This window comes from Knufia obscura (assembly GCF_036327395.1).
Source record: "Knufia obscura strain CCFEE 5817 isolate CBS 148926 chromosome Unknown scaffold_1, whole genome shotgun sequence".
NCBI lineage: Eukaryota > Fungi > Ascomycota > Eurotiomycetes > Chaetothyriales > Trichomeriaceae > Knufia > Knufia obscura.
In genome coordinates, this window is record NW_027042687.1 from 3,938,944 (window position 1) to 3,952,293 (window position 13,350).

Here is a 13,350-nt window from a genome sequence, read left to right on the forward strand (position 1 = left end):
TTGGGTAGTTGACTAGCATCAGAAATGGAGAGTACGCATGACTGGCGGATACCGGAATGCAGCTACTGCATGTATAAGTTGGAACAACAGATGGCACGTTGATGTAGCTGGCCTGCTTTTCGTCGTCAACATGGACTGTGCGTAGGCGAGCAGATCCGCTTTGTTGCCCATTGCTAACCGTGAAATCAAGTTTCAGGCATTGAGCCGGAGTTAGCAGTAGGGACGGACGAAGGCAAGCCCGAGAATGCGGACTATGCATCGCGATGTGGTGCCACTACCCAATTTCCAGCCTGAGCCTGGTGGACTGCACTCGTGCCTGACAGAGATCGTAAGATCGAGTCTGGAAGTGTCGGTGCAAAACTTCATAACTGACACGGACGATCGTTTAGTCCATTTGGCTCATTGTTGAATACCGACTAATAAGCATCAGTGCTGGCGATCAATCCCGCTGCGGTTGTAATATCCAGTATCTTCGCATCACCTTATTTCTGACTCTGCTGTGGGACACCTGCGGCCGCACCGTGCCCACTGCCATGATCGGATAATGTCCTAAACAGGAGTGGCGATTTCAGCAGTGCGCCAAGGTAAGCAAGCTTGTATGGTGGACGCTGCTTCATGATGCTGATTTCGCTCCCAGGCTGGATGTAACGAGCCTCTTCTTGAATGACCCACTCCCAGCCAATTGTTTGCAGCGATAACGTCAGTTGTGCATCGTCGCACCATCGCATCGGACGCCTTGCCCCACGAACTTGCGCTTGGTGGCCTGGGGAATCTCGAGCGTGCTTGACGGCGCTGAGAAGACTGACGTCGTCTTACACGCAGATAGCAAGGACCAGGCTGGTTAATAGATGGCGTGCAACTGTGCTTGTGTACAGTGTACTCAAGCGCTTATCCAAAGGCGGGTGAAATACTGTTTCCGAGTTCATGTTCCTGGAATAAGTCAATACTTGTCTGTACAGAAGCAATTGCCTGTAGCTTACCTTGGTGTAATCACTTCCTTTCTCGAGGTATTCTGCTTTGGTCACAGTTGCAGCAGCTTTCTCAGATGTGCCGGACCCGCTCCACCATGACGCAGCACCACGCCATGCATCCAGTACGGGATCTGACGCTGCTCGAACGTTGGTCGTGAAGTCGGTTGGCAACGCGGAAACCAGTTCTGATCCCAATCGCTCCTCGAAGTTTCTGAACAATGTATTGCCGCCTGTCACAAACACATCCTTGAGCAGGGCTCTCTGCTGAGCAGGATCATTGAACCTGTTCATGACTATGCCTTCGATTATCTCGACAATGCCTGCTTGATCAACACCAGCAATGCTAGGCTGGAAGATGACTTCTGGCACGCGTATCCGCTCGACGTTTAGATGTAGCTGGTGCATCTCTCTTTGTGACTCTTCTCCTCCTGGTAATGGACCTCTGAGGAAAGCGTGCATCAAGCTCTTGGTCCAATCATTCTGAGCATCAAGCGTGTCGTTCTCCGTGAAATTGACATCATATTCGAGCAGCTCCCTTTCGACAGCTCTGAGCTCAACTTCTGGCTCTGGCTCTGGTTCTTCGTCGTCGCTTGCTTCTTCTCTGGCGACACTTCTGTATACGCCCCAGTCCTCATCGTTCGCACCAAAATCGTCGTCATAGTCTCCTCCACCACGCCTCTTGCGTTTGGGGCCGTCGGAGGCGAGGTTTGCGAGAGTCTTCATCCTGGCTTGTGATGCGAGTCCTTTCCGATTGCTGGAATCTGCTTTTGCTCGAGCTTGTTCCTTAATTTTGGCCAAAAGGGCACTTCGTTGCGCTCGTCTACCGGCGATCCAGTCTGAGGGGCGGTTGATTCTGTGTTCTTCGTCGAGACGTTTTTCTTCTGCTATGCGAGCTCTTTCTCTTTCCTTCTCTTGCTTGGCCCTGATTCGTGCTTCAACACCAGATTTCATCAGTCTTTGATGACGCTTCTCCTTGACACCATCTTCATCGAGCTGATCATCAGGCACTTCTAGCAATGGAAACTTGTTTAGCTGTTCCTCCAGCGATGCTTCATCTGCCGGGTTGCCAAGGTCCTTGTTCCGCGACTTCTGTATCTTCTGCTTGAGATCCTTGATTATCCTTTCGATTGCAGCTTCATCTTTGAATTCTTCATCGTCCAGAATTCGCTTCTGCTCTTTCTTGGTCGGTGCGTTCTGGTATTGCTGAAGCACGTCCTCATAGTACTGCAGGTCCTGCTCCTTCTTGACCAGCTTATCGAGCCGCATTTTAGCAGCTTGCTCTTGCAGTCGACGACCAGACTCCTTCTTCCTCTCCTCTTGTCGCGCGATTTCTTCTGCTGATTTCTCCACAACAACTTGCTCTGTAAAAGGATACTGTATGATGATGTCGTTACCTGCCTCCAGGCCTGCCCAGTCTAGATAATGTGCGACCTCTTGTTGATAGTCCTTGGACATGTAAGCAAATTGCTTCAAGTAGGACTCCATTTGCTCCATGTATAGCCTAGCTGGGAAGTGCGGGAACTTGAGTCTGATCAGTTTCATCAGATATTCTTGAGCCTGCGAACCTCCCCAGTTCAGTCGGGCGCAAGAGTGTAATCGAGGTTTCCGATCCAACACCGGGATGACATGAGTTGCGGCGTGACCGGAGGAGACGATCAAGCCAGATGTGCCCTTGTTGTAGCGGTAGGAGAAGAGGCTGTCCAGACCGTATGAGACGCTGAGAGCGCCGTAACCTTCGAATAACAACTCGTTCATCGTTCTCCTTGTATAGCCCAGGTTTGCAACCGGTTCTGTCATTACGATAGGCCTATTTATGCTCCCTTCTCCTGTAACACCTAGTTTGATGAATGTGTAGTCCAGTATACCCTCCATGACGTCCCAAGCCACCGGTACGCTGGTATAGGATTCGAAGGCATTTCGGATCTGACCTCTGGTGGTGGCATCGGCGTAGGCATCGTATCCAACGAAGGCGCAGTATTTGTTGTATTTGCGGTCTTTGTATTTGGCCAGTAGTGGAGGAATGAGATATCGAGGGTTCTTGTCGAAGGACCACCCGACTTTGAGAGTGCTGGCACCGACGTCTACCACGATGGCACTTTCAGTGGGCGTACCTGCGCTCTGAGCATATCCTTCTGGCTGCGCCTTTTGCAGACCTTTGAATGGGAACTCGGCAGCGGGGTGTATCTTAGGAGTTGGCCAATTGCCGTCTGCTGGCACAGGGGGCCTGCTCCTCTCCTCAATGAACCTATTGACCCTTGTTATCGTCATCCTGGCGAGTATTACTGTCTGGGACTATCCGCAATGATCGACCCTGTTTCGACGAAAAGACTTCATGTCACATCTCATGAGTGGTCATGGTGTGGTGAGTTTTTTCGAAAGCCGATCAGGTGTCAGGACTTAGGGCGCAGTGCGGCGACATGAACAAGTTGGGACCGTCGTTAATGCTTTGCAGCAAGAACGAGCGATACAAACGAGTGGTTTCGCCAGTCAATTTTCGGATTCGGGATGTGCAACGCGTCGGACGCGCTTCGAATAAAATAAGCGCGTCTTCGGTTGATGAGAGGAGAACCACCGTCTCGGCTCTGCTCAATTCAATTACAACGAACTATACAAGTTTACATAACTATTTACCCAGTAGGCAAGACCAACATGGTCATCAGCGCAGACATCATATGCGGGACCGAGAAACCCGACAGCGAAGGCTCGACCATGTTTGGACCACACGGCAATGCCGATCTCGATCAGTTCTTCTCATAAGCTCAGAACAGTACCCACCCTCGCTGACTATGCTGGCTTGTATCCGTGCTTGAGTACTCGTCGTGTCCTTTCCCAGCGCGATGGGCAATCGGCGAGGCCAATTGTGCAGCTGATACGGCATGTACCCATGTGCTAGTGCCCACCCAGGTACCAGATTCTTTCAGCTGGCATCATCCATGATGGTGTTGCTCATATTGGGTCTTTGAGGTTGTCGGTTGCTTTACCTGTCAGCTTGCTCGTGATGCTCAATTGAAAATGCTACCTTCAAGATGAAACAGAACATTAGACTGATAATTCTTGAACATCTGGGCAACAAGTTCGACGTTCATGTTCTGAATATTGACCTCCTGCGCAAGATCAGCACCAAGGCTAGCCGTGTGAAAGGCTCCAGCGCCTACCTGGAGACTCTTGTTCATGATCATGACTGCCTCGTTCAATTTCTCCTGAGCTCAGTCAGAAACATTTCCAAGGTACAGCTGCTGCAACGCACGATATTTGTGATGATTCGAGAAAGCAGCAAGGTCTGCTGCTGTTCGTGAGGGCTCTCCTACCACAGTATAAGCATCATGTATACCGAGTGCTTGAACACTTACCATGATGTGATTTGTAGTAAACAAATCCGGACAAGCTCACAGGAACAACAAAAGGACAAAAGGCAACCCCTCATAAGCGAAGCACCTGCAAGGGCCGAGCGGCACGCGTGTTTAGCGGTCGATCACCGCCCCCACAGGTCGGTAACTTGTGCCTGAGGCAATACTCCATGCTAAGTAGAGGTCTCAGCTCGTTGGAATAGAATGCGGGCTGATCTTGCGCCAACCTTGGCCTGCGATAGATAGGCCAGTCAAGATGCCTCCGACGCCTCAACCGAAAGATGATGCCGAGCACGTGGCTCTGCTCGACTCGATGGACATCTATTACACGAAGAAGCCATTCAAGAATGCCGACTGGAAACCACGAAGGAACAAGAACATCAAGCAGATCGTGTCGGAAGCCCAGCGCAGGGAAGCTTCGGTGCTAGCGACTCAGAACAATTCAGGCGCGTCGACACCCCTCCCAACAGACGGCGCAGCGACGCCACAGACGAATATCGCGCAGGCATCCCAGAACCTCTCGACACTGGTGCTGGAACGAAACCTACAGAAGACAGCTGGCGGAAGTTCAACTGGGGCTACAAACATGGCGTCTGCTCTTGGGCCAGCAGTCACCTACACCAATATCGAGAGCGCACCGAGCCTACAGACAAAGAAACATTACTGCGACATCACAGGACTGCCTGCTCGCTATACTGACCCGAAGACGAAACTGCGATATCACAACCAAGAAATATTTGGAGTCATAAGGACCTTCCCTCAGGGAACGCCCGATCAATACCTGGCAGCAAGAGGCGCAAATGTTATATTGAAGTGAACAAGGCACCACGAACTTCAGCCCCAGATGATAGAAGTACAGGCACAGGCACAGCATCAGTTATGTCGGACCATCAAAGTCAAGCCTATTCCACCCACCAGAAGCGTTTCCGCAACTGGCTCAAGAATGCGCTCCGGCTTAATCGTGATCCAAGAAAGAAAGTTTGTTCTTCGCCAGATCAACTAATTACCGAAGCTCCATGAACAGGCAGAATCAGTTGCAGTACGTTCAAGAAGTACTGCTGTTGTGGCGGTCATCATGTATGAGAGAAGCAGAATGTGTGAAGGTCGTAGAAGGAGAGTCCCACACGACTGCGAAGTGTCGGGTCCAAAGAGAAGCGGAAAGGATCATTATCAACGAGACTCAGCTTCGATCTCGGCTCAAAGTACAACATACTGTGGTGTAGCTGGTAGAAGAAGAGCGAGAAATCCCTATGGGAGGCAGGGTAATGCTGAAATTCGGTGCAGATGGCTGCGGAAAACCAAAAAGTGACCGGGGCGGAGCAAATGATCGACTCGGACCCCAGACTCCATATCCGAACCATCCAAACAGATGGTCAACTTCAACAAATGTCCAACATCGCATTGTTGCATGATAATAATGACTTTATGAACATTCAGACTTGTATAAAATCGCGTTCGTTGTCTTGTAATATAATAGGCAGGCCTGTATTAGGTCTGCTGTCCCAACCGCCAAACTGGATTACTTCAATGCAAGTAGCTGAACCCGGGCCAATGATCAAGACTGACCGTCGCAGCGCATAAAAGGTGCTATAGACGATCGCATAAAAGAGGAACAACAGCGACAAGCGAAGGCACAGCAAAGTCTACGACCGCCTCAGCAGCGCCGACCACGACCGCAGGATGGTTCCTCAGCCAGGACACAATCACGCCAGAGGGATTCGTCCAATGCCCCTATAGGAAAGAGTCCTGACCCTTCCGAGTTCACAATAGGCGGCGATGATGACAGTGCATCTGTCAGTCGCGTAACAACTCCGCTGCCTCAGCAGGAAGGGACGAATGGCTCCCAGGAGGAGAAGCCGCAGCCGGCCGAAGGAGATGGGCAAGAGCGTGCTTCCAACACCCCTACCGAAGGCGCACAAGCCGAGAGTACCCCAGAAAGACCTCCTGTAATGCTACAAGATCTGCCGCCGGAGGTCAAGGCAAGGCTACGGAGATTAGACAAGTTGGAAAGCAAATATGCCGAACTCCTGAAAGCATACCGTGCTGCACATGCCCAGGTTCAGACTATTGAGCCTTTCGAGGCCACCTTGCGCGAGACTACTCCTCTGACTGGCATCTCAGATCCGACTGCTTTCTCAGAATATCTGAGCCAGATCAACATGAAAAATGGCATGGTACTGGAAGAACTGAAGCGAGTATCCGGCGAAAGAGACGACTTCAAGAGGAAGGCTGATAGCTCCGAGGCTAAGGTTAAAGAAATGGAGGGCAATGTACAAGATCTGAAGTCACAGCTAGCAGAGCAGCCATCAGAAGAGAGTGTCAAGTCGCCCAAGCCTTCAACAGCGGGCATTGCTACAACCACAGATGACGCTGCATCGAGCAAAGACGATGCTGCATCAGTCACCTCGCCCAAGTCTGCCTCATCACGTATCCCTAGCCTGTCCATATTCTCTCCAAAGACCAAGCCGAAGATCGTCGATACCAAGGACAGAGACACTTCAGAGGATCTCTTCTCCTTCGACTCGGAAGTACCAAAGCTTGAAGCACAGCTCGAGGACCGCCAGAAGCAAGTCGACGACCTTACCAGCCAAGTGAATAACCTGCAGAAAGACCTGAAGATTGCGAGAGAATCTACTGAGGGTATGATGCAGACCCTAGAGACTACTTCTGGGGAACTCAATACCCTGCGCGACGCCAAAGACAAGTTTGAGACTACGGAAAAGGAGCTGCGTGATCGCATTGAAACACTCGAAACCGAGCAAAAGGCGGCTACTGACAACAATGAGAACGACGAGAAGGTGGTTTCTCTGCAGAAGGAGCTGGATGATACTCAAGAACAGCTTCAGAAGGCCAATGATCGAATACTGCAGCTCGAATCGCAAGAGAGCGAGACTAGGTCTCGACTCGACCAATCTAAGGAGGAGTTCGATCAGCTGGAGAAGAAGCTAGAAGACGAGAAGAAGATATCTAGCGATTTGAACGAGAAGATCCAGCAGAAAGACCATATTAATAAAGACCTCGAGGATTCGCTGGCATTTGCTAAGAAAGCTGAGCGAGAGTATGAATCGACCACCAAGGACCTGCAAGCCAGCGAGAAACGTATCCAGACAATGCAAGGCATCATGGACAGTCTGAGAACGCAACTTGACAAGGCCGAAAGTACCGCTTCCGAGCTGAGGGAGCAAGTGAGTAAGACCAACCAAGAGAATAGTAAGCCTAAGGAGGAGCCACCCGCCTCGAGTACACCAGCACCAGCAGCCCAGGAGGAAACAGGAACTGGTGGAAAGAAGAAGAATAAGAAAAAGAAGAAGGGCAAAGGTGCTGCTTCGACATCAAACGTGGAACCTGAAGCTCAAGAAAATGGCGAGCCTGCTAGTGACAACAAGGTGGCCGAAGCGGCGGCTGTTGAGCCTCATGAAACCGAGAGCAAGGTTTCAGAACTAAATGAAAAGATCACAAAGCTCGAGGAAGATCTACAAGACAAGAAATCTACAATTGACCGACTGTCAAGCAAGATCAAGGATCAAGAGTCGTTACAAGAAGAGATTGAGACGCTTCGAGACGACCTTCTGCATCAAGGCGAAGAGCATGTGGAAGCTCGAGATCAATTGAAAGAGGCACAGAACAAAATGCAGGAATTGCAGGACACTGTTGACAAGCTCGAGAAGGAGCTTGACGATGCCCGTAAGCAGATCAAAACTGGCGGAGAAGCAGCTGAGAACCATGAGAAGACCCTACAAGAGTTGGATGAGAAGAGAGCAGCCCACGAGAAGGCAACAGCAGAGCTGGAAGAGGCGAACAACAAAGCCACACAACTACAGACGGACCTAACAGCAGCCGAGCAATTAGCAGCAAGCAGATTCAAAGACATCACAGACCTCAAAGACCTCCTCGCCAAAGCCCAACCCGAACTACGCACCCTTCGAAAAGAAGCCGAAGAGCTCAAAACAGCCAAGAACGAGCTCAAGAACAAGTCTGGCGAGCTATCTCGCCTCGAGTTCAAGCATGAGGAAGTCAAAACCGAGCTTAAGAATCTCGGCAAGCGACTAAGCACCCAGGACAGTGAGGTCAAGTCTTTGCAATCCAAAGTCGAAACCGAAACCAAACTCCGCGAACGAGCAGAAGGCGAGATCCAGGCCAAGGAATCAGAACTCCGATCAGCAGAAGCCCGCAAGAACGGCGCGATTGAAATGCACGAGTCAGTAACCAAAGATCTCGCCCACGCAAGAGAAGAGACACAAAATCTCCAAGCTAGACTTCGAGATCTCAACGAGCAGCTCACATCACACGAACGCCAGATCTCAAGTCTCAAGGAAGAAGTCTCCCTTAAGACAGCCCTACACGGCTCATCACAATCTCTCGTGCAATCCCTTCGCGATCAGATGCACGAATTGAACGTCCAAACCCGCGAAGTCACTTCGAGATCCGAGTCCATGGAAGAAGAGCTTTCCGAAGCCCAACGTATGCTCAGCGAACGCACACGTGAGTCTCAAACGATGCGTATGCTCCTCAACCAGGCCGAGAGCGGTACTGAATCACGTCTCCGCGAGATGAAAGAACGAATGGACGCCGCAATCGAAGAACGAGATCGCCTCGAAGACGAGTCTAGCATGTCATCCCGACGAATGGCACGAGACCTCGAAGACGCCAAGAACAAGGCTCGTGACGCTCAACGGCAAGTCAAGACCCTCGAAGCAGAAAAAGAAGACCTGGAGTCAAGAAATCGTGAATGGCGTAAAATGAGGGAAGATCTCGAGTATGCGTCTAAATCAGCAGAACGCGAAGCCGAGGAAACCAGGAATGCAATGAGGGGATTGAGAGAGGCGCTCGATGAGTCGGAAAGACAAATCAGAGAGATCGAGAGCCAAAAAGCCGATATCAGGAGGCAAGCCGATGAGGCCACGGAAAGAGTCGAGAAGCTGAGCAAAGCGAACAGAAATTTATCAGAAGAAGTCAAGAATTTGCAAACCAGGACCGGTTCCAGACCAGATCGACGGGTCGGGGGCCTCGAGTCAGGACTGCAGAGTAGTAGAACAAGTATCGATTCTGCTTCTGCGCGGTCGCCGGCGCCACCTGCTTCGAGGGCTGGCTTGTCGAGTACGACGAGTTTGCCGCGGAGTGAGACGCCTACTGGAGGAGGAATGAGCTCGGGAACTGTGGACTACGTGTATTTGAAGAATGTACTCCTGCAGTTCTTGTCTCAGAAGGACAAGGGGCATCAGAGGCAGTTGGTCCCTGTTTTGGGGATGTTGTTGCACTTTGATGAGAAGGATCAGCAGAGGTGGAATGCGGCTATAAGTGCGAGGTGATGACAGTTATGGTGGTTCGATGCTGTTTCGAGCAGTTGTTCTTCCGTGTCTTTATTCTTGTACTTGCCTTCTGCCCCTTACTAGTAGGTCGCCCCTTCAAGATGGAAGGTGGCCCGAGCCGACTTCAGCATACGCAACTGAGGCATGATGACAACTTATTGCTCTATTTAAGTACGAGGCTCTGCTATTGTCGGCATGTAGCCGTACATCATGTCCCTGTTGCTTCTTGTTGTTACGTGTTTTCCTGTTTTATGAGTGAGCTTCGAAGACAACATGGGTAATAGCTTCTTCGCACGATGCGCTCAGAGTTACAGTAGTATAACTAAGGAGGGCTCGTGGTTTGTCGAGCTATGCCTCCATACAATTCGGAGAATGGCTGACCGCTTGTACAACGAGGTACTGATCTCTAGCCGCACTGGCAGCGTTACAGGCCAGGCAAAAAGGTGAGTCGCGAGCCCCACGACAAATGCTGACATATAATGCGGAGTATTCGACAATACATCTAGGCATTTCATAACAATCTCGATCATAAGATCAAGTTACACGAGGACACATAGGAGGACCATTCAGTGTCAACCGGACCATTAAATACTAATCCAGAACTCTAACCATGGCCTCACCAACCCACCACAACGTCGCCATAATCGGCGGGGGTCCCATCGGTCTAACCTCCTCCATCCTCCTATCCCTCTGCGGTATAAGCAACGCCGTATTCGAACGCCACCCAGACACCTCAATCCACCCAAAAGCATGCGGTATCAACCAAAGAACAACCGAGATCTTCCGCACAATGGGCATAGAAGACGAAGTCTACGCCCACGCCGCACCACCAGAAATCGCCTCCCGAACAGCATGGTACACCAGCCTCGGACCCTCAGGCCGCGAGATCGTCTCGCGTGACGCATGGGGCGGTGGTATCTACGAGGACGAATACAAACTGCACTCGCCGTCGCGGTACTGTATCCTGCCGCAGATCCGACTTGAACCGATTCTCAAGCGGCGAGCGATCGAGTTGAATCCGAGCGGTATACACTACAGCTCCGAGGTCACGGATATGCAGCAGGACAACAACGGCGTAACACTCACCGTCCGCCGTAACGACACACCCCAGACCATCCGCGCACGCTACGTGATAGTATCCGACGGCGGTCGCAGCTTCACCAACCACCTCTCCATCCCCTGGCACGGCCACCCCAACATCTTCGACATGGTCACCGTTCACTTCAAGTCACCCCTCCGAACCCTCCATCCCGACCCCCGAAACTTCATGACCTGGTTCTCCAACCCCGAGCTCGGCGGCAGCACAAAGACAGGCTATCTCTACCAGGTCGGGCCCTGGCCACACGTCCAACCACCCGACCCGCACAATGACGAATGGGTCTTCGCGTGTGCACGCACGGAAAATGACCCGGAGCGCTTCGATCATCAGGCCATGGTAAAGCGTCTCCGACGTACACTGGCGATTCCGGATCTCCCGATCGACATACTCAGCTTCAGCCATTGGACCGTCAACGCAATCTATGCGGCGCGATACCGCGTCAACCGCGCCTTCCTCGTCGGTGACGCCGCGCACAGGATTCCGCCTCGGGGCGCACTGGGCATGAACACCGGCATCCAAGACGCACAGAATCTGGTTTGGAAACTGCAGTTCGCGCTGCAGGACGAGGTGAAATATGATGCGTTGCTGGATAGCTATGAGATTGAGCGGCTGCCGATCGGCAAGCGCGTTGGTGAGACAAGTCTGCATAATATGCTTAGCCACGCGAATGTTATGGATGTTGCGGCGGGGTTGGATGGGGAGAAATCTGTGGAGTGGAATAAGAGCAGTATTGAGTCGGCGTTTGATAAGGGGCATCCGGGGTATAGGGCGAAGAGGGACGCGATTGATCGGGCGCAGAGGGTTCTTGATACGGAGTTTAAGGCGCCGGGGTATGAGGTTGGGTGGTTTTATGATTGTGTCGATGGGAGTGGGGAGGGCGGGGATACACATGGCGGTCAGCTTTTGGAGGATGGGAGTTTGAATTATGGGGTTTATGTGAAGAGTACAATTCCGGGACATCATGTGCCGCATGCGTGGTTGGAGAGGGGTGGGGTGAGGTGTGCGGTGTTTGATTTGCTGGCGTTGGATAGGTTGTTGTTGATTGCGGGGAGGAGGGGGTGGGAGGAGCTGGGGGATGAGAGGGTTAAGTATGAGGTCATTGGGGAGGGGGAATGGGAGGATGTGGAGGGGGAGTGGGCGAGGGGTTGCGGTGTTGGTCGGGATGGTGCTGTGCTTGTTCGTCCTGATGGGATTGTGGCTTGGCGGGGTGAGCGGAAGGACTTGACGCCGGAGAGTTGGAGGGCTCTGATAGATAAGGTGTTGTGTTGTGAGGATGTAGACCGACATTCATGATCGGTGTCAACTTGAGCTCGCATCCGGTTCCTAAAGGGTAGCTCCTTTCCGAGGTGCTTAATATTAGTGACGCGGCAGGTCGCCGATCAGGCGCAAGGTCAAGCATAAAAGGAGAAACTTTATATGCTTTCCATGCCACACAAGGGTATGATCAGGAGTGCATATGGATGGGCTATATCAAATAGATTCATGGCGGCACCTACCTAAGAGTGACAGTGGTTAGCGACGGGCAGGCAGAGCGAGACAAGCATGGCAGGTCGAAAGAAGCCCGTTCCCACCTCTTCTAGCACAATTCGGCCAGCTGAATCTCGCGATGTCTGAGTACAATAGCATAGCAATCCGGCACACTTCGAGAGCGCGTCTGCTGTGCGATGGCCTCCAGCGCCTGTATCAGTGAAATGCTTGAGCCTGGTGAACAAAAGAGATAGACAAATTAGTCGCCTCAAAGCTGATGTTCCAGCGGTGGTTGGTCGTCCAGAAAGCTCAATGCAGAGGAACGTGGTGAAGAGTCCCAAAAGGCAATACTAAAGTCGAAAATCGGCTGGCAAGAGGATGGTTTATGAGGCGGGCTACCTCGTCTGCCACCAGTAATGCTGCGGCTTCTCACAAAGCCATCATGTTTATTTGTTCTTGGCGGCTTCTTGCCTTATCCTGTCTGATTCTGTGGTCTTCTTCCCACTATCCCTTGGATCGCGGTATTCGTTCTCCGTGCCTTTCTCCCTTCGCTCTTCCTTGATGGTTGCCTGCCCACTTCCGACTGCTTTCGAGCCGGTACCGTTGATCATGTAGAAAGTTGGTATGAAAACAGCTAAGCAGCCTGCAAATATCCTAGGACAGTCAGCTTGTGCATGAGAGAAGAGGCTGAGCTCCCCTACAGCGGTAGCCTGTTGTTCCCGCCGCCTTCTGACACTCCTTCTTCCTTGGGAGCTCTAGTGTTTGGATCTGGTGCTTGCTGTGCATAGGTTCGTCGTGCTATCGGGGTGCGTGCATGTGATATTTGGCCGGACAGACGCGCTGGGGATGCTCGAAGCGCTGCGTGACGGGGGAGTATCGACTGCATGGTGAGTGTGAACGTGGGTGTTAATGTACAATGTTTATGCTGGGTACATCAAGCGTAGGTCACAAAGTCACCTGTAACATTGCAGCTGAAATGAGCTGAGGATGTCTGTGACGATTAGCTTATTGCTGCCGAATGTTTCTGGCGTCATCATTCCGGTCGGACAGCGGATGCTCTCATGCAAGGTACGCCGGGCCGTAATGCACTGGGGCTTTCAAGTCCTCCAGCTTGATTGGTTGTCCCCCATGAGTGGACTGTGTAGCTTAAATATGGC

At 51.8% G+C, this 13,350-nt stretch overlaps 4 protein-coding genes across 4 annotated transcripts; 2 read left to right on the forward strand and 2 right to left on the reverse strand.

Moving 5' to 3' along the window:
- Window positions 1-888: 888 nt before the first annotated feature.
- On the reverse strand, window positions 889-3,239 carry ARP5 (Nuclear actin-protein involved in chromatin remodeling; the record flags this gene model as incomplete). Its single annotated transcript, XM_064869937.1, has 2 exons — window positions 889-930; window positions 981-3,239. 2 exons carry the CDS (start codon window positions 3,237-3,239, stop codon window positions 889-891), a joined length of 2,301 nt encoding a protein of 766 aa, XP_064735434.1.
- A 1,335-nt stretch (window positions 3,240-4,574) lies between these two features.
- IMH1 (Golgin imh1) lies at window positions 4,575-9,627 on the forward strand (the record flags this gene model as incomplete). The annotated part of the gene is made up of 2 exons (XM_064869938.1): window positions 4,575-5,120; window positions 5,893-9,627. The coding sequence occupies 2 exons, from the start codon at window positions 4,575-4,577 to the stop codon at window positions 9,625-9,627; spliced, it is 4,281 nt and encodes a 1,426-aa protein (XP_064735435.1).
- A 610-nt stretch (window positions 9,628-10,237) lies between these two features.
- PMZ80_001496 (uncharacterized protein) lies at window positions 10,238-12,019 on the forward strand (the record flags this gene model as incomplete). The annotated part of the gene is made up of 1 exon (XM_064869939.1): window positions 10,238-12,019. The coding sequence occupies one exon, from the start codon at window positions 10,238-10,240 to the stop codon at window positions 12,017-12,019; it is 1,782 nt and encodes a 593-aa protein (XP_064735436.1).
- Window positions 12,020-12,639: 620 nt separating this feature from the next.
- PMZ80_001497 (uncharacterized protein) lies at window positions 12,640-13,079 on the reverse strand (the record flags this gene model as incomplete). The annotated part of the gene is made up of 2 exons (XM_064869940.1): window positions 12,640-12,847; window positions 12,895-13,079. The coding sequence occupies 2 exons, from the start codon at window positions 13,077-13,079 to the stop codon at window positions 12,640-12,642; spliced, it is 393 nt and encodes a 130-aa protein (XP_064735437.1).
- Between the last annotated feature and the right edge of the window lie 271 nt (window positions 13,080-13,350).